Source organism: Spermophilus citellus (assembly GCF_964194105.1).
Source record: "Spermophilus citellus genome assembly, chromosome: 2".
Classification (NCBI taxonomy): Eukaryota; Metazoa; Chordata; class Mammalia; order Rodentia; family Sciuridae; genus Spermophilus; species Spermophilus citellus.
The window spans coordinates 95,259,998-95,281,136 of NC_138183.1; the positions used below are offsets into that span (position 1 = coordinate 95,259,998).

At 35.6% G+C, this 21,139-nt stretch overlaps 1 protein-coding gene and 1 pseudogene across 2 annotated transcripts in view; one reads left to right on the plus strand and one right to left on the minus strand.

Annotated features, from left to right (window-relative positions):
• The window catches only part of LOC308641556 (methylglutaconyl-CoA hydratase, mitochondrial-like), a gene marked incomplete at both ends in the record, with an annotated part of 82,966 nt that extends 66,949 nt beyond the window's left edge, over positions 1-16,017 (minus strand). Inside the window, one exon of the mRNA XM_081280225.1 lies at positions 15,957-16,017. Coding sequence (XP_081136351.1) covers positions 15,957-16,017 — 61 coding nt within the window. The remainder of the gene's footprint in view (positions 1-15,956) is intronic.
• Positions 16,018-17,239: 1,222 nt separating this feature from the next.
• Positions 17,240-18,012, plus strand: LOC308642902 (adenylate kinase 2, mitochondrial-like; annotated as a pseudogene). The gene has a single exon. The product of its transcript is annotated as an adenylate kinase 2, mitochondrial-like (transcript).
• The last annotated feature ends 3,127 nt before the right edge of the window (positions 18,013-21,139 follow it).

Consider the following 21,139-nt stretch of genomic DNA (forward strand, 5'->3'; position numbering starts at 1 on the left):
CACACACACACACACACACACACACACATATATAAATAAATAAAAACACTGTACGTAGTTAACTTTGACCTAGCCAGAAAAAATACATATGCAGAAACTTCTGCTTCAGTACCTCTTGAGTTCTATTTTCCCTTGCTACCCAAAGAGTGGCACTGGCAACTCCTGTACACTTCTTAGAAATGTAGAACTCAGTCCCAATTCAGACCTGCTGAACCATGATCTGCATTTTAACAAGACCCTCAGGTGACTTTTAAGTGGATTAAAATTTAAGGAGCTCTGGGTGACTATGCAGAGAACCTGAACAGTCCCATAATCCCACAGGATAACATACTGTCTTCACTCAGATTAAGACCAATAACAGGAGGAAGCCAGAAGTGCCCTAATTCTTGGGGTATGACTCATAAATATAAAGATGATGAACACTTAGGCACAAATGTCTATATAACAGCCCAGAATTGGTCACGACCTAAATATCTGTACCATGAAACACTACTCAGTAAAGAAACTATCGACATGCTACAAAATCAATGAATTTAACCAAAAAAAAAAAAAAAAAAAACCTCTCTGCTAGTGAAAAAGACATATAGAAATTAACACTATCTTCCATTTTTGTAAAATCTTAAAATATGGAAATTAATTGATAGAGACAAAGCAAATTCTATTAGACATCTGGGGACACGTGGATAAAGGTAGAGAGGAGCAAGAGAAAGGGATTACAAAGGGTGATAAAATTTCTGCAGAGAATGGATATATTTTTTCATAAGTCAGTGTATAATTCATGGCATGTCAATTATATCTAAATAAATATTTTTAAAAATTAATTGACCTACTTGATAAGAAAATGCTAATGCCAACAAAAGAAAAGTATACTGATTTCATAATCTTTTGTAAATAAGGGTTGATGGAAAGATGTAATTTCAGACGGATAAACCAAGTAACAGAGGTATGTGTAAGTTAAAAATTATTTTAAAAGCTAAGAAAAAATAATAGGAAAAAGAAAGGAGGAAAAAATTTAAAAATAGAAATATACTTATTTTGTCATCACTTGGAGTAGGAAGTCAAGAGAACTTTCTAAACAAAACAATGGATCAAGTATAATTCATAAAATAAAGATAAGGTAGTACAAAAATACAACTCTTTCACGTTATTGAAATAAAATCCATAAACAGAAAATATAGAACACAATTAAAATAATTTTCAAAATGTAAAGTAAGCAAAATCATAAACTGCAGAAAATCATAATGACAGGAAGGTTAACACCACCCCATTTAGACAAGTGAAGGACCTATATTCATCTAGCAAGAAAATGACTCCACCCAGATCACAGAGCAAACTCCAGCTACAAGCAGAACATCACAAAAAGGAAGTAAGAGCCCTGAAACAGCCAGGTATGGAACCCCAGCCAAGTACAGAGAAAACAACTCCCAATCCTTACAAGGGTAACAGGAGGGAAAAGAGAGCCTCCTATCTACTGATATATACACATTTCATGCAAAAGTCAAGGAAAGGTCTAAAAATGCACACATTAGCAATGATTACTTATGTGTAAGAGAAAGACGCAGGAAACGGCAATGAACAGTTTAAATGTTTATAATAAACATACATTCAAATATTCCTAAGGAATTAAAAACTATCAACAGAAAAAAGGCTGGGCATGATGATGTGTGCCTGAAACTCCAGCTACTAAGGAGAGTGAGACAGGAAAAGGATGCAAGTTCAAGGTCAGCCTGGGCAACTTGACAAGACCCTGTCTCAAAATAAAAAAATACAAGGTTAGGGAAGTAGCTCAATGATAGGGCATCCCTGGGTTCCATATCCAATACCTAAAAAAAGAAAAAGAGACAGGGGGGCAGGGAGGGAAGGAGAGGGGGGTAGGGAGAGAGGGGAAGGAAGAGAGGGAGAGAGGGAAGGAAGAGAGGGAGAGAGAGGCGGGGAGGGAGGGAGGAGAAAAAAGGAAAAAGAACCAAAAATAATTAGTGAATTCCTTTTTTGGTCTTGTCCAATTCTAGAGTAATATTCTGGAACAACACAGCTTGCTTAAGCCATTGCTCCTACTTAAAAAGTACAATTTTTCCCCAAACTGGCAAAAGTCACATCATGAGTAAATTGCAAACAAGGAAGGACTCTCGTAAATCATAAATTGTCAAGTTTAAATATAAACTTAGCTATGATTCAACAAGGCAGAGATGTTAACAACTCAGAAAATAATTGACTTCTAGACACTTGCTTTCATTTTCCAACATTCTTGGCAAGAGGATAAAGAAAACTAAAATCGAGATCTGTAACTCACTATGTGGAAAACAAATCAAGGCAATTAGCTGGCGTGTTCTATTAACCAATCATTCAAACACCATAATTCAGCACTTTGCATTTCCAGTCTTTACTTCAAATTAGGAAAATGAAGAAGTAAAATATATGCTGTACTGCACATAATTTAACTACATTACTTAATATTTTAAAACTTTTTCTTGACCCTCAAACAAATGCAAAATTCACAGTAAATATAAATATACTGTCTATCTTACAGATGGGTCAATTTTTCAATCTCTAAAATTAAGTAATTCTTAATAAAATATACGCAAAATAAAAGTCAATCACTTAGAGAAAAAATATAATATATATAAATATCAAATACAACCTCCCAAATGATATGACAACAGTTACTGTGGTACTAATTATTTTTAGAATAAGCTACACTTTATTTCAGATAAAGTGAAATAAAAACAAAATGCCTGAAAAAACTTATGACTTATATAAAATGGTGATAATCACCAAAATCTAAAAAAAATCAGTCATATCTATATCTTCTGTTTAGTATTAGATACACTAAATCAAATGAACAGTTTAAAAAGGATATACCTCAAATTTGTGCACACTCTTCAGTATTCACTACTCATAAACCTCTAAATGCTAATAAGTAGGAAAATTTTTAAGTAGATTTATACTTTACAAGTATATTTCCTAGTAACTTTTTATATAATTAAAGTGATTACAACTACTAAATGTGTTAAGTGACAAATACAACACTTGAAACTTCAGTCAAAAATTATGCATGCCTTATTCATGCTGAAATACTGGGTCTTATGTCAGAAACTATTATTTCTAAGCCACAATAAATCAGATATTATACTTCATAGAAATGTATACACATATCTTTTAGAGAAAACTTATCAAATAATTTTATTTATATAATAATTAAATACTTCATGGGAAATATTCATCTATAACAAGATATTTTAAAAATAACTAGGATTTTTATTTTTTCTTAATAGGACCTAGAACAACAACAAGAAAAAAACAATTATCAAACTACAGTGTCAGGGAGAGGGGAGTACACTCCCAAAACTGCCCAAGAAATGCAGCTTGTTTATAATTTCCCAGGTAAGAAAGCAGTTGTCCCAAACTCCTAACAACTTTCTACAAAAATAAATAAATAAATAAATAAAATTAAATGCTTGTTAATGTCACTGAAAACAATGATGCAAAATCTAGCAGCAATTCTTATCAGTCATCTAGTTTGACCTTTCAGGGGCATTTGATTTAACTCCCCTGAAAACATTTTCTTTCAAATAAATGGATTCTTCCTCCCTCCATACTCTGGTGGGAATATCTTTCTGGTTCTCCTCTTTCTACAGTAACCCCCAAGTGCCTTAACCAGTGCCACAGTTCTGCAGAGCATCAACATTCTGATGACTCCCAAATGTGCCTCTCAAATCTGACTACTTGTCTAAAATCTCCACTTGGATGTAAACTTTAACTCTTAAGTTACACCTGCTACCCCCATCTAGATAAGGAGCAGTTTGTCCCAATTTCCAACAGCAGACCCCATCCAAGAACTGCTTCATCCATGTTCATTCTATCATCCTCGTTCACATAACAGGATTAAAAGGGAGCAGGGGTAGAAAGAGAAATTAAGATGCAGGCAAGTTTCAGCATGATTCTTAGAATATTAGTTAAAGGCAAACTGAAAGAAACTCCAGGAGAAAGTCCAATATGAAGACAGGAAGAAAGAATTATCCTTTGGCTCCCATGTCTGCCCCAGCTGGATCCCAGCCCATTTGCCCTTGTATGTGGGTCTGCCTACCATGTACCAGTTACCATGCTAGTTACCAGGCAGGGTTGCAAAAAATGAAGTCCACTTATTTCTTACAACAGGGAGGAGATATGGAAAGTACCAGATGGCAGAAGATTAGAATCCATATGAAGAGATTCTGTTCAACCAGTATGCCTCTGTAAACTTATAACAAAACAATTCAGAGGAGTTCAGTTTAATAATGTGTAAAATGCAATTTTTCTACAAGAAAATAAACATCTTACATGTTCTTGAAAAATGTTAAGCCCAGGGGATCTTTTGACATCCTGAGAGTCCCATTATATTGTGAGATATAATGTAACTACAAGCTTAATATAAATATAGTAGGAGGAGAATTTTTTTCTTGCACAAACACAGCTAGGCTAAGACATAAGTAGAGTGTGATTCCAGTAAAAAATCTCTGCCAGGAGCAGCCCAGATAAGTTTGATATGTGTGTGCATCTACTATACTAAGGTAAATTTGTTTTAAGTTGTTAGTGACTTATTTCATGCTACTTTAAGCCTTTCAATTCTAAACTTCAAATATGTCCCAATTCTAAAATTCAAAAACACAATAACAAAAATAAAATGAAAAGCACTCCTTGAGATTTATTCCATAAAATTTACATCAGATTTTTCATATAGATTTTTTAATCTATTGCACAAAAATATCTTTTTTTGTATTTGACAAAGAAATACAACTTTTTCTGATAGGAAAAAAAAGTACATGAATTGTAGAATTTCAATCACATGAAGAAAATATAACCAGAGAATACAAAATTTTCAAAAATTATTTCTTTTTATAAAACCTTTTACCAAAATCTTTAGAAAAAAAGACTTTAGTTAGGTAGAGGATTCAAAATCTGCCCCTTTTAAGGTAATTATCTGCATTTCAAAGCAAATTCAGCCTACATTTACAAAGCTAAATGAAAGTTTCTGCAATTTTATTTCATCAGAGAAAGGAATAGGAAGCTGGAAATTCCTGACATTTTGAAGGAGTACTGTGCAAGATCACTCAGAAAAACAACATTTTACCTCACATTAGAATCTACAATGTAATATTTGAGTGAAAAACTATTTTAAATATATCATCATTACTAAGTACTAATTGTTGAAGGCCTCAAAAAGAGAGAATTGGGCCCAACTCCTCAGAGTTTGTATCTAAGACAGAATTTCAAACATGTTTCTTAGCTCTGCATGATCTGTCAACTAATCTAAATCCTTGCTAAAGATAAGAAGGAGGACCAGGACAGGACGTAGCTCAGTGATAGAGGGTACATGCCTAACACAGATTAGAGTGCCACAAAAAAGAAGTAAATACATAAGAATGGCCGTCAGTGGACACACAAGTAACATGTCCACTCTCTATACTCTATACTGCTAATCTGCATAATTTTGGTCCCCATTGTGATGCACACCCTGCCACAACCAGGAAAACCTGCAAGGAAGGTGTACACCAGGAAGCCCTGGAAACTACAATGTTTGTAGACTCTAATCATTCTATGTCTGTGTTTCCTTGCTGATGCCTAATACTTCAAAATAATGGATTTGTTACTTTCAACAGAGATACTTCATACTTGAAGAGGGGAAGAGACTTGTAACAATAATCAATGTCTTAGGAATCTGATAACTCTCCATTTCCTCTGAATGAAGCATGTCAAAAAAGCCACATCACTTTTCTTTAAAAAAAAAAAATAAATGATTTTTTTTCTAGGATTTTGGAGTTACTGTTTAGAAAGAACAGACTTTCTAAGAAGTTAGGAACACTAACATAAAAAAATGTAAGTGAAAATAAGGAACTTCTTTCTGATCTGTATTTTAATAAACTAGTTTTCACGTAAGTTCAGCAGCTTTAAGTTCCTCAGAATCTTTCACTAAAAACAAGCAGAGCACAGGAAATTACAATGGCTATTTGCCCCTCAGAGCCACAGAGAGAGTCTCCAGTTGTGGGAAATGTAAACTTCACAGGACAAGAGGGGGAAGTGACGTCCAAAAGGCAGGTAAGCCCTGACTTGTCCCATAACTGATACTACAATTGCAAAATAAAATTATAGCTTCACAGCCTGAAATTTTAACACCCACCTTGAGGCAGAGTGGGCAGGCCCCAGCAACACATACTCAGGGTACTTAACCACTGGGTCTGAATATGAAGGAGCCCCATAAGAATAGGCAGGATCTTCTGCCACCAAATCCATGACCATCCACCAGCCAAACCACCTTCTCCCAAGGAAAAAATTAATCTAGCAAGCTCTTCTCTCAGAAAATGGACAAATATTATGAGAAGAATTAGTGAAATAAGGACCAAGAAATAAGAAGTGTATCAAATTTTCTTCCTGCAATGTCTGGTCTGTTAGTCCACTTTATTAAGCTTGAAAATGGATTTTTTTTCCTCTCCCTTGAAAAGCCTTAAAACTAGAAAATATTTTTGAAAATGTAGATTTTGGCTTTCCTTGAAAATAAGAAAAATATAAGAAAAAAGAAAAATAAAACTATTCAATAAATAAGAAATGTCTTCAGGACTCAATATATACGAATCTTAAAAAATTGTTTGATCTAACTTGGCACATATGAAGAATATATTCACATACACATAATGAAGCATAATAACAACAAATCCCATATAATTAATACTCCAAGTACATCAAGGTCAGAGCTAATACTTTTTTTGTCCATTTGCTCTCTTCACCTGCCTTCCCAAACCCAAAGGAAACCAACACTTGCCAAACCCATGTTCATCTTTTTCGAATTTTTCTTATGTACAAGTGTGATTTCATTTACACATCCACAAACTATAAACTGTTTAATTTTCCATGCTGTTTATAAAAAAGATCATATTGTTTCAAATATTCATCCATACTCTTACATGGGTATATTATTCATTTATATGCAATGCTGACTAGTATCTAATTGTACAAATATACAAAAAACCTTCACCCATTCTCCAGTCATCGAGATTTGGATGTTGTCATCTTTCTGCTATTAACAGTGTAAGCATCCCTAGGACACATATACAAAATTGTCTATAGACCAATGTATTTTCAAATCCAAATACCAAGCCTTCATTAGTAGATCAAAATTAGGCTTTAAAAAAATAGCATAGGGTAGCATCAACTGTAGTACACAAGGAAAAGAACATGAGTTTTGATACTCACCCAGCACTATGTGTTCAAGGGGCCAAACTGTAGATTTCTCTCTTACTGTGGGGTTAGCAAAAAGGCTTAAAGTCACCCCCTCTAGGTAAATGCCCCCTAAAAAGTAAACTACAAAGTTTCATGAAATGTGGACATTCTAATATGTAAGGCAATATCAACCTGGTTCCCTAAGCAACTTGACCAATTTATCTCCCTTTGGAAGTGTATCAAATGTTCTTCCTGGTGATCTGCTTCCTCACGAGCTCTTAGCAGTACCAAGTTTAAACATTTCTGGATAATGCTATGGACAGAACAGCCTTCCACTGTAGTCTTACTTTGCATTTCCACAATTACTAATGAGGCTAACCATCGTTCCAGGTTCACCCCCTTCTCCTGCTCTAGTGTGAAGTCCTTTCTGTGGTGCCCTCTTACTGACCACAAGGCTGTGGTCTCATTGAGTGTCCATTCCTCTGTGCAAATGTATATACACAAATCCTTTAGCACCTGCTTCAAGTATTTTCTCCCAGTTTGTGACTCTATTTTATGTACAGTAATTTTTGAAGAACAGGTTACTTAAGTTTAATTTGGTAGAATTTATCAATCTGTCCTTTTATGTGTTTTTTTTTCATAATTAATTATTTATTTAATAACTTTGCCATTAATTACTTAATAAGTCTGCCATTCCCTAGCAATCCACATTGCTACCTCTGTCATATCTAAGTTTCCCTACTTGGGTGGATCTGTTTTGGAGTTCTATGTTTGTGGGTCAGATCCAAGATGGCTACACAGTTAGGCTTCTTTACTGAGATTTCTGACCAGCTATGTTTTAGTATACAGTCCAGGTCATAAACACCTCCATTCAGCAATATGGACCCAAGGTCACAAACATCTGCTCATGAGCATGCAGATGTAACCTGTTGGTACTGTGTCTTCTTTGTTTGGCCTGCATATAATAAAGGCCTATGCAAAGACTCAGGCTGGGGGTGGCTGCTGCCTCTGAATAAAGCATATCTACAATCCCAACTGTGCCTCTCATCTTCTTTTACCTGCACAGATCCCAAATTTGTTCCCCAGGGCCTGAGCTTCAATCAGACAGTGTTCCACTCCAGTGGGCCACCTGTCTATCACAATGCAAATAATGTGTCACCTTAATTTCTATGTCATTAAAATAAGTCTTGAGTACTAATAAGATAAGACCTCCTCATTTTCTCCTACTTTAGTAGAAGTAGTTGGCTATTTGGGATTGCTTTTTGCTCATGTTCCTCACTAAATCAATGCTGAGAATTTGCAGGGATTTTTTTTGTTTTTGTTTTTGTGACGTCAAAGATTGAACCCAGAACTTCACATTCCTAGTTCTTTTTTTAAAACTAAATTTGGAGGCAGGATCTCACTAAGTCTCCTAGGCTGGCCTCAAACTTACAATCCTCCTGTCAAAGCTTCCTGAGTAAGGAGAATGCAGGTGTGTCCCACTGTACCCAGTTGATCCTTTTAGCTTTTTGATGTAGAGGACTCAGGACAGTGTCACTTCTTCTTTTTCAGTCTTTACTTACCTTTCTATACAGACAGGACTTCAGAACAGAACTGGACAGAGATGGTGATGGGAGTGGTCTCCTACCTCATTACTGATTTTAGAAAATGGCCTCTAACATTTCACAGATGCTTTTCACAGGGCTAATGAGTTTCCTTCTATTTCTAATTAACTGTGAGCTTTTTTTCATGAATACATGTTGATATTTCTCAAATGCTTTTTCTCAATCTTTGCTTTATCTTAATTGCTAAATATCATAAATAAAAATTAATTCTTTCAAATAGAAACCACCCTTACATTCCTTGGTCTTTTTTGACAACCAGCTAGATTTCATCTATACTCATATAGATGAGTTCCTCATATTCCTTTCTCCCACTGTTTCTTTTATACTTAGGTATAAAGGGTACACAGGTATAAAATGATGTGAAAAGATGAGTTTAGAAGTAAATTCTCACTAGACTTGACTGTAGAATCATTTATATAAGATTGTAATGATCTGTTCTTTGCAAGTTCAGCAAAATGCCTGAAATGTACATCTTCAACATTTAAAACTATTCTAGCCCAAGATTTCTTCCTTTTTGTTGTTGTTGTTGTTGTTGTTGTTGTTTGCTTTTGTTCTGTTTTGGTTTGGTTTTCTGGTGCTGGTTGAACCCAGAGACTTGTGCATGCTAGGTAAACACTCTACCAACTGAGCTATATACCCAGCCCACTGAAACCAAAATTTCATGTTTACTGGCACAATTTTCTCAAGACATTTTCTTTTTATCTTCACAGTCTCTACAGTGTCTATAATCTTGTCTTTTTTCATTTGCAGTGTATGTATTATTAAATGCACTGTACACCCTTGAAAGGGCTTGGCTGAGAATTTGTTCCTCTCTATTATATCTGTCTTCTTGCTTCTGAAAGTTCCCTGAGCTTTCTTGGGTTTACAACTTTTCAAAATAACTTTTTAAGGTAAAGCTTAGTTATTTATTGTCACTGATTTTTCTCTTACTAACATATGAATTCAAGATTGTGAATTTCCCTCAAGTAACTCTTTGGCCAAATCTCATGTATTGAATATACAACAATCAATCCTCTTCTTCCCCTTCTTCTTTTTTTCTCTCAGTAGTGGGGATTTAACCCAGGAGTCCTTTGCCACTGAACTATACCCCAGTTCTTTTTTATTTTTATTTTGAGTCACGGTATCACTAAGATGCTACAGCTATCCTCAAACTTGCACCCCTCTTGCCTCTGCCTCCAGAGTCAATGGGATTACAGGATGCATTACCATGCTCGGCCTAATGATTTATGCTTCGAATTCTTTTTCCCCCTCTACAGTTTCTCCTCTGGCTCATGAGCTAATAAATAGTTTATTTTAAATTGACAAATATTTGGTTTTCTATGTTGGCATATTTTGCTTCTAACTTGCCTATATTGTGAACAGCAAACGTGGTCTCTGTGTATCAATTTTCTGAAATTTCACAAACTTTGGGCGCCGGATAACACATTTTTTGTATTCATGAGAACAATAGTTTTCTCTGATCTGGGGTTAAGAGTTCATTAAACCAAACTTGGCAACCATGTTTAAATCATTATCTTTATTAACTTTGTGGTTTTAACCTCATGATAAATTGAAGGAGATGAGTTGAAATTATCCACAATGATTATAATTTCACTGATGATAATAAATTATCCAATTTTTCTGTATCATTTTATCTGTATATACACAGGCTTAGGGTTATGCTTCCTGAAAAATAACCTTTTATCATATATAGTAACTCATTAATAATGAGTTTTTTTTTTTTTTACCTATCCCTTTCTTTTGGTTAGCAATCTTCTGGTACAAAAATAGCTACACAAGATGTTGCCATTATTAACAACACATAACTGGGGATTTTAACTTTAATAGCAAGTTTAACTGACTGATATTAATGGTAACCATTAGCCATGTTTCAACAGCATCTTACTTAGTTTGTTCTTAATTTGTATGGTTCTTTTTTCTCTTTTTTTTTTTTTTTTGTTTTTTGGTGGCACTGGGGATTGAACCCAGGTCCTTGTCATGGCAGGCAAACATTCTACCAACTGAACTATATCCCCAGCCCTGTCCTTCCATTTTTAAGACTATAGGAACTTGTGGTTTTGTTTTTTATTCCTACTCCTTCTATCCCTCTACTCATTAGCAATTCTTATGCTCCATTCTGGTTCCTAAATCTTACCAAGAATGCAAATCCCTAAATGTAATATCTTAAGCTCCCTACCACAGAATATAAAGGATTTAAAACCCTTAAGTCTCCAAATAACAATGAAAATTTCCTGAGCTAACCATGAAGCAAGCTGTCCAAGTTAGAACTGGAAACCGGTCAATTTTAAAACTAAACAAATTAAAAGAATGGAAGGTAGAATTAATTTCAAATGAGGAAAAATAAAGAAATTAGAAGAAAACTGAGAATTGGGCTGGGGTTGTGGCTCAAGTGGTAGCGCGCTCGCCTGGCATGTGCAGGGCACTGGGTTCAATCCTCAGCACCACATAAAAATAAAATAAAGATGTTGTATCCACCAAAAACTAAAAAATAAATATTAAACAATTCTCTCTCTCTCTCTCTCTCTCTCTCTCTCTCTCTCTCTCCCTCCCTCCCTCCCTCCCTCCCTCCATCTCCCTCTCCCTCTCCCTTAAAAAAAAAAAAAGAAGAAGAAAACTGAGATTTAAAAAGGGAGGGTGGTCAGTGCTTAATTTCATTCTAGTACACACTATGAGCTAAAAATGCTTTTTATATTTTAAATAGCTAACAAAAAATTTAAATACTATTTCATGACACACGAAAATTTTATGAAATTAAAACTTCAGTATGCATAAAACTTTACTGCAAAAAGAGCCATGTACATTTGCTTATACAAATGTTCAAACATGATCTGAGTCTCCTTTTACACTGTAATGTCAAAGTTGAGTAGCTGCAACAGAGATCACATTGCCTGCAGAGCCTATCATATTACTTCTTTTAAGAAAGTTCGCCTGCCTCTAGTTTTCACATATTAGGCTGGGCACAGTGGCCACTTGCCTGTAATCCCAGCGGCTCAAGAGGCTAGGGCAGAAGGATCACAAGTTCAAAGCCAGACTCAGCAACTTAGTAAGGCCCTAAGAAACTTAGTGAGACTCTAAATAAAATATAAAAGGGGCTGGGGGAAAAAAGGTAGGGGGGCAGCCCTAGGGATATGTCTCAGTAGTTAAGAGCCCCTAGATTCAATTCCCAGTATCAAAAAAGTAGGTTAGAGCAAGACACTTAAGTTTCTAAATGCCTTTCAAAATCTCACTGAACATCACAACAGATACCTTAAAATTTTTAAATCTACCAAAATGTGGCAATAATGAAATATTATTAAGAAATACTAAGGAGCTCTTGGAGAATAAAAGGAGACTAGATCAAGAAGTAGAGGAGAAAAGCTATATTATATCACAGAAAAGAAAAATGCTGCTGCAAAGATGAGTTCCAAGTTCAGAAACCATAAATGGAGATTCTGGAAAAAACATTAGGGTGACTTAAACAATGAGACCAATCTTAATTTAAAATCCAATATTTAAAAAGTTACAGGGAACATGAAATTTTACTTCCAAGACTGAGCTCTCTGATCGACATTAATCTAAATTCATTATCTGTCTCAGGAGAATCTGAACCTGAGGTTAACATTAAACAAGGATGATAGGCGGGAGGGAAAGGGAGAGAGAAGGGAAATTGCATGGAATTGGAAGGTGAGCCTCAGGGTTATACACAATTACATATAAGAGGAAAGGAGGGGTAGGAGAAAAATTATATAAGTGGAAGAAATGATTTATAGTAGAGGGGGTGGAGAGAGAGAAGGGGAGGGGAGGGGGGGATAGTGGAAATGGGATAGACAGCAGAATACATCAGTCACTAGAAAGGCAATTTGTAAATCAATGGAAATGTAACTGATGTGACACAGCAATCTGTATACGGGGTAAAAATGGGAGTTCATAACCCATTTGAATCAATCTGTGAAATATGGTATATTAAGAACTATGCAATGTTTTGAACAACCAACAATAAAAAAAAAAAAAAAAGAGAGAGAGAGAGAGAGAGAAGCAAGGAGTGGCCTAAGACCAAACCAGCACAGGACACAGATCAGGAGGAAGAGGCAATTAAGCCCATGACTACTATGCAAATCAACACAAAAAACTTTAAATTTTAGCCAAAAAAAGAGGGGTAGAGAGTAACCACACTAATAAAACCACACTGGGCCCCAAGAGGAAACAAATTCCACCAGCCAGTTAAGTAAGAAAGTACTTCTCTACACCACACAGGAAAAGATGGAAAGCTTTACCATGCTCTATGAACAAAATAAACTTTTTTAACAAACCAGAAAAGAGTAACCAAAAAAACAAAATTAAAACAATCTCATTTGTGATTACATCAGAAATATTCAAAATTGAATCCATATTAAAAACCACTTCCACCCCTAATCACAATGATCAGGTAGGGCTTATTCTAGTCATACCAGGACAGCGTAGCCTTGGTAAGTCAATTATTAAGATAACTCTGTATATTACCGGCTAATTGAGCTAAATTCTAATAAATACTAACTGACATTTTAAAAGCATTTGGCAAACTTTGACATTTTTTCCTCAACTAAAAATCATTAACAATCTCACCAAAATTAAAACAGATAAGTTTGCAACAAATTAATATTATAAAGGGTCTTAGCCAATGTAAAAATATATATGTATTAAAATATGTAAGATTAAATTATTGGGATCATGTGAATGTACAAATATGTAACAATAACTCTCACTATTACGTATAATTATAAGGCACTAATAAAAATGTGGGAAAATAAAAGATAAAAATGCTGTATTCATTGATAATGATTGATAAGGCAATGAACACTTCATGTGGAAAATACAAATTAAGGAAGAACAATAATGCAAGTTATTACTAAGCTGGACTGATATAAAATAACTACATAAAAATTCAGTAACTGTCCTATGGACCTATGATAATAAGATTGCTATAAAAGTAGGAGGAAGATCACATTTAAAGGCATAAATGCTTAAAAAAATAACTAGAAATAAATACTAGGGGTGGGGGGGAGAACAACAAGACCAATGTGAAAAAAACATTAAACTTCCTTGAAGTCATTTAAAAATGAATGAGAGCACCACCCCAAATGAATGAACCTCCAAAACAGGAGCCATGCATACCATGTTTGGAAAGGTTTCAGTATCATAAAAATGTCCGAGTTTTGTGGCATTCCAATCAAAGACCCAACGGAGTATTTTTTCCCTCTTTGCTTTGCTTTAAAAAAAATTTTTTAAGTACTAAATTCATCTGAAATAACTAAAGTATGAGAATCAACAAAGAAAATCTTCAAGGAAAAAGAATAAAGATGGGAACCTTGTATTGTCCACATACTAAAAGTTTTAAATTTAAAGCTAATAAACTCAATTTAGGGTGGTACATTAAAAGACATTATCTGTAACACACTGAACAAAAGATTAACAGACAAAATTCTTTTAGGGCTTGAGTTATAACTCAGTGGTAGCACACTTGCCTGTCACACCAGAGGACCCAGTTTGATCCCCAGCAACGTGTCCTGAAAAGTCTTTAAAATAAATATTTATTAAATAATCCTACAAAAGGATGAAGGATGTGAAAAGACAACTTACAGAGGGGGAAAGCATGTCTTAGTTGAAAAATTTCAAATTAATATGTTTAGCTGACCTTTTCTCTTGAAAAAGAGAAGGGAGCGGGAGGAGTGGAACAGAAGGGAAGATTAGGGAGGATGAGACTGATCAAATCATGCATATGTAAGAATATGGCATAATGAATCCTACTATTATATATAATTATAATGTACCAATAAATTTGTAATAAATAAATTATTATATTTGTGGGATACAATTTGATAGGACTTACAAAATAAAAAATGAACAAATGATACTTGGAATAGCAACTTCATGTTTAAGACTCTGTGTCTATGCAAAAATGTCTCTTATGTAAAAGCTCTTTCTTGTCTAGCGAGGAGGTCCACAGAACAGGGTAGAGGAGAGAGTGGCTATGAAGTCCCTGATCAAGACCTCCAGAGACCAAGCAGGAAGCAGGTCTGATTTTATTGCGCAGTTACCATGTATATATACTCAGACAGTAGCTAAGCAGATTACAGGCAGCCACCAATACAAGTTTTTTTTTTTTTTTTTTTTTTTTAGAGAGAAGAGAGGGGGGAGAGAGAGAGAGAGAGAGAGAGAGAGAGAATTTTTAATATTTATAGTGAGTAAGTGGTCTGCCACTCACATGCCCAGCACGAGAAGAGTGGCCTGCCACTCCAATGCCCTTAACATATGCCATGTATGCAGTACTTGATGCACTTGTCCCCACATTAAAGGTCATTCACTGATTGAGTATAAATAAAAAAAAACAGTGAAAAAATTTTTAAAACCTACAATGTTCATTAAATGAAGAAATGATTTAAAATCTTAGCTAAGACTACATTAATATGTAATAGTAAAATTGAAAATTGATAACAATAAAGTACACTGCTACATGTACTATAATTCTAAGGAAATAGTATGACCATATTTATATAAAAAACAAAAAAATACAAATCCATAAATTTTTTGTGTAGGCAGTTATTTAAAAGATATACATACGAGGTATCTGTAATTATAAAATATTTCACATAATTTTTTAAATTAAATATGACATATATTAATATGTCAAAATGAACCTCACCATTATGCATAACTATAATGCACTAATCAGATTTTTTAGAACTGATTTTGCTCATTTATTTCTCAGTCAGTAACCAATTCCCTTAGATATAACCAGCATTTTGATGTAACAGTAAAATGTTTCACAAGCCTTTGAATTTCTTATGCATATAGTCATATTGTATGCAGTCTTTTGTATCTAGCTCATTTTGCTCAACATACTGTCTGATAGTCATCCATGTTGTTGCACATATCAGTTTGTTCTTTTCAACTGCTGAGGATGCTGTGTTAGTATGGATATGTAGTTTGTGTGTCTGTTCAATGATTTATTTCCAATTTTTGGCAATTATGAATAAAGCTGCTATCAACATTAAAAGTAAATAAATAACAAATAAATTAGCCAGTTATTAGCCATGAGTAATAATATATGACCAAAGTTTATACATAAAGACAATATGCAACTATTTATGTCTGACATTGAAGATCATCTTTGGCATGCTAAAAGGAAAATTTAATTATGCTTACCTATGTCATTAATCACCGCTCTTATTTTGGAGACAAAAGGTCCAACTTCACTGGCATGCATTTTGCCTCTTTCTTTAAGATCAGTACCTGCAAAGTATTTTATTTACAAATATAATCTTGTTTTAAACAAATTTTAAGGCAAAGAATGGAAAATTTATTTAAAATTAATACGAAACTTTAAAAGTCAACTAATTTTTTCATCTATTAAAGGAACTAAATTACCTTTGTTTTCCTTCCCGATGACTACTCTCAACAAGAATAAAATATTGGTTTTTTGTACAGCTATTACATGTTTAAAGCAACACTTTTCAAGCTTTCTAGCTTCAGGACCCCTTCACATTCTTAAAGTAAGAGACCGTGTTTGGATGATACTAGCAGTTATTCTAGTAGAAAGGAAAACTAAGAAATTTGAACGTAATTATTCACTAAAAATACAAATAAACGCAGTCATATAAGCATAAATGACTACAGTGTGGTGCCAGCACCTTTGTTCTCACATTCATTCTACCTTCCCACCACCACCTTAGACTCATAAATGAGGGGGTATACAAGGCATACATGTGGCTATCTACTCTCTTTTTAATCCATTATAGATTAATTATGACCACATATGATATCAAGTATGGCTAGAGCTGGGGGGCACGTGAACTCACCCACTTCCCAGGGGAGTGAGAACTGGAGCTAACAAATCACATATCATACAGTCCATCAGTTCTCAGGTATACAGAAAATCTCTATCATGTAACAAAAAAATACTCAGATAGCATTCAAAAGAGCATATGCAGAACAGCAAAGAACTATAAGTAATCTAAATATACATCAAAAAGAAAAAATAAAATTAGGCAACAGTTATTCAACAAAGTCACACACACACACAACACACACACACACACACACACACACACACAAGAAAGAAAAGAATTAAGAGTATAAATACAGATAAATCCACTGAATGAAACATGTATTTACAGAAAGATACACAGAATAATAACCACTTACTAAGTTTTTAAAACAAGAATATTACCTAAAGGAAAAATAGACAAATGGAATTACTTCAAACTAACAGCTTCTGCATAACAAAGAAAATAATCAAAAGAGTAAAGAGACAACCTGCAAAATGGGCAAAAATATGTGTAAACTATATAACCGGTAAGGGGTTAATGTGCAAAATATATAGAGACGCAAACAATAGCGAAAGAATAAATAATCTGACTAAAAAAATGGCAAAGGATGTTAACAAAAACTTCTCATAAAAAGATGTATAAAATGTCAACAAGACTGGCCTGGTAGTACTGGACCTGTGAGGTGTGCGGGCGGGTGGCTGCGAGAGGCTTTGGCTGACATGGCTCCCAACGCGCCGGCAGCCGAACCCGAGTGTCCTAAAGGCATCCGGGCTGTGCTGCTGGGGCCACCTGGGGCTGGCAAGGGTACGCAGGCCCCCAAATTGGCAGAAAACTTCTGTGTCTGCCATTTGGCCACTGGAGATATGCTGAGGGCCATGGTGGCTTCTGGCTCAGAACTGGGAAAAAAGTTGAAAGCAAGTATGGATGCTAGGAAACTGGTGAGTGATGAAATGGTAGTGGAGCTTATTGAGAAGAATTTGGAGACCCCGTCATGCAAAAATGGCTTTCTTCTGGACGGCTTCCCTCGGACTGTGAGACAGGCAGAAATGCTTGATGACCTCATGGAGAAGAGGAAAGAGAAGCTTGATTCTGTGATTGAATTCTGCATTCCAGACTCCCTGTTAATCCGGAGAATCACTGGAAGGCTGATTCACCCCAGAAGTGGCTGGTCCTACCATGAGGAGTTCAATCCCCCAAAGCAACCCATGAAAGATGATATCACTGGGGAACCCTTGATCCGCTGATCAGATGATAATGAGAAGGCCTTGAAAATAGGCCTGGAAGCCTACCACTCCCAGACCACCCCACTTGTGGAGTACTACAGGAAGCGGGGGATTCACTCTGCCATCAATGCATCCCAGACCCCTGATGTCGTATTTGCAAGCATCCTAGCAGCTTTCTCCAAAGCCACATCCTAGTAAAGAAGGCAAGGCGAGACTGCACCACTGCTCATCTCCCCGCGGCATGATCCCTGCTCTTTGGTGCTGGGCAGAGGGGAAGGGTGTCAGGGGAAGCATGGAGAGGGAAAGACTATTTGGAAGACCAGCAGTGTTGTAGTGAGTGGGTTTTTTTTTACATGTAGGTGGGAGTTTTAAAAATATAAACAATTAATTTAAAAAAAATACTGTGATTGAGGGTGTGGATACAAATAGGGTGATACAGTATTATTTCTAAGCAATCGGGTTTTCATTTACTCTGAACTGGTGACAATATATTTTAAAGCCAGTGTTCTTAGACCTCAGCTTTTATCTCAGAACCTCATGGGGTGCCAGGCCAAGAATGCAGGAAATCAAACTGTGGTCCTGTGTGTTCTGTAGCTTGAGAGAGTGTTTGATTTTTAACGCTGGTGCCCTAAACCATAAGATCAAAAAATCATCTCTATAAGCTAGGGATGTACCTCAGCAATAGAGCACTTGCCTAGCATGTGCAAGGACCTGGTTCAATCCCTAGCATCAATTAAAAAAAATCATCTCCACACCTAAAAGAGATAAGGGGTGTATCGTTGGAGGTGGGGCTCCACAAATCAAGTTTTCTATTGTTGGGGAAAAAAGGGGAGGTGGGTCTCTTTCCCTTCCCCTGATTCACCACTCTCATGGCTAAGCTCAAGGTCTCAGCAACCACTCAGCAAGTGCCACAATCTTATGCCTTCTTTCATCTGTGGTGTGTGAAAGGAACCTTTTTAATAAATGAACAAGGGCTGGGGATGTAGCTCAGTCGTATAATGCTTGCCTGGCATGAACAAGGCCCTGAGTTTAGTCCCCAGCACCATGAAAAATAAGTAAATAAAAATAATAAAATGAACAAGTGTCCTAAGCTATATCATCCAAAGATTACCCTTTCCATCCTCATATCCTGTGAGTGAGACACTCAGCAGCACTGTGATGTATTATCTTCAGTGAGGTGCCTTTCTTAATTGACCAAATGCTGCCTTGTTTGACCCTAAGTCAATAAAGTATGTTAAAAAATTTGTAAAAAAAAAAATGTCAACAAGTATATGAAAAAAATTTCAGTATCACTAATCATCAGGGAAAATACAAAATTATAATTTTGTATCACCTCACACCAGTTAAAATGGCTATTATCAAAAATAAATGATGGGCTGGGGATGTAGCTCAAGCAGTAGCGCGCTCGCCTGGCATGCGTGCGGCCCGGGTTCCATCCTCAGCACCACGTACAAACAAAGATGTTGTATCTGCTGACAACTAAAAAAATAAATAAATAAAATCTTAAAAACAAATAAAAAAAATAAATGATAGCAAATGAAGAAAAGGGAATTCTTGAGCTCTATGAATAAGAATGCAAATTAGTACACACATCATGGAGAAGTACAGGGAGGTTCCTCAAAACAACTATCAAGGCCCAGCAATCCCACTACTGGGCAGGTGCATAGCTCATAATCCACACTTTCATTTTGCACTGTTTGTTACCCACAGTCATGACAGTCCAAAAATATTAAGTAGAAAATTCCAGAAATAAACAAGAATTCTTAAGTTTTAAATTATGCACTACTTGAGTTGTATGATGAAAACTTGCTTTGTCCTGTTCCATCTCACCCCAGACATGAAGACCTAACTCTGGTTCTAACACATTCCCTTTTTCCCAGAGTAACCACACTGTATACACAACACAATATTAGTCACTTAGGGGCTCAGTTTTGAGATGAACTGTTATAGACAAGCTGTTAATGTTCAAGTAGCCCCTATTTTACTTAACAATGGCCACAAACTATAAGAGAAGTAATGCTGACAATTCAGATATGCCACAGAAAAGCCATAAAGTACTCCCTTTAAGTGAAAGGTGAAAGTTCTCAATTTAAAAAAAAATCATATACTGAGGTTCCTAAGATCCACAGTATGAATAAATAGGAAAAAATATACATGTATTTGTTTTTACATATTCATATATATTTACATACAGTCTTATTTAATTGTTTCACTGTTTTATTTAATAAATAACACACTTTTTCCAAATTAAAGGTTTGTAACAACTTGTGCCAAAAAGTCTTATCGGTGCCATTTTCTCATATGCATATGCTCACTATGTGTCTCTGTGCCACCTTTTGGTAATTATCACATTTTGAACCTTCTCAGCACTTATATCTGTTAAGCTGATCTGTGATCAGTGATTTTGGATGTTATTATTTTGGGTCACCACCAAACAAGCTTTTATAAGACAAGCAAACTTAACTGGGACACAAATTGAAATTAGGCCAATTAATAATCCTACAATGCCCTCTAAGCATTCAAATAAAAATACGAATCATACACACATTGCTTACACTGAAGCACAGCTTAGGAAGGCATGTTGAAAACTAAGAAAAACCAGAAGTTAGGTCTCTTGGACAAAAGTTGTGGATGCAAAGAGAAAATTCTTAAAGGAAATTCACAGTACTACTCCAATGAATAAACAAACGATATGAAAGTCAAAGAGCCTCATTACTGACGTAGATAAAGTTCTAGTTGTCTGGATGGGGAAAAAAAAATCAAGCCAGCTACAACAATCCTTAATCCTAATCCAGAGCAAGGCCCTATCTCTCTTCAATCCACTGAAAGCTGAGGGGTGAGGAAGCTCTGGAAGAAAAGTCTGAAACTAGCCCAGAATGGTTCATAAGGTTTAAGGAAAGAAGACATCTCCACAGCATGAAGGTGAGGCAGCAATTGTTGATGGAGAAGCTGCTGCAAGTTACCCAGAAGATCCAGCTCCGACCCCTCAGAAAGGTGGCTACACTGCCAGCAGGTCTCCAAACACAGATGAAACACCCTTCTCCTGGAAGAAGAGGTCATCTAGGATTTTCATAGAAAAGCAAAGTCATTTTCTGACTTCAAAGATTCAAAGGACAGGCTGACTCTCTTGTTAGGGAATAATGCAATTGGTGGTCGAATCCAATCCTCCCTTTTGACCACTTCAAAACTCCTAGGGCCCTCGAAGAATTATATTAAATCTCTGCCTGTGCTTTATAAATAGAACAACAAAGTCTGAATGACAACACATCTGTCTACAACATCATTAAACCCAGTCTACTGTTAAGAACTATTGCTCAGGATTAAAAACAAAAAAAGA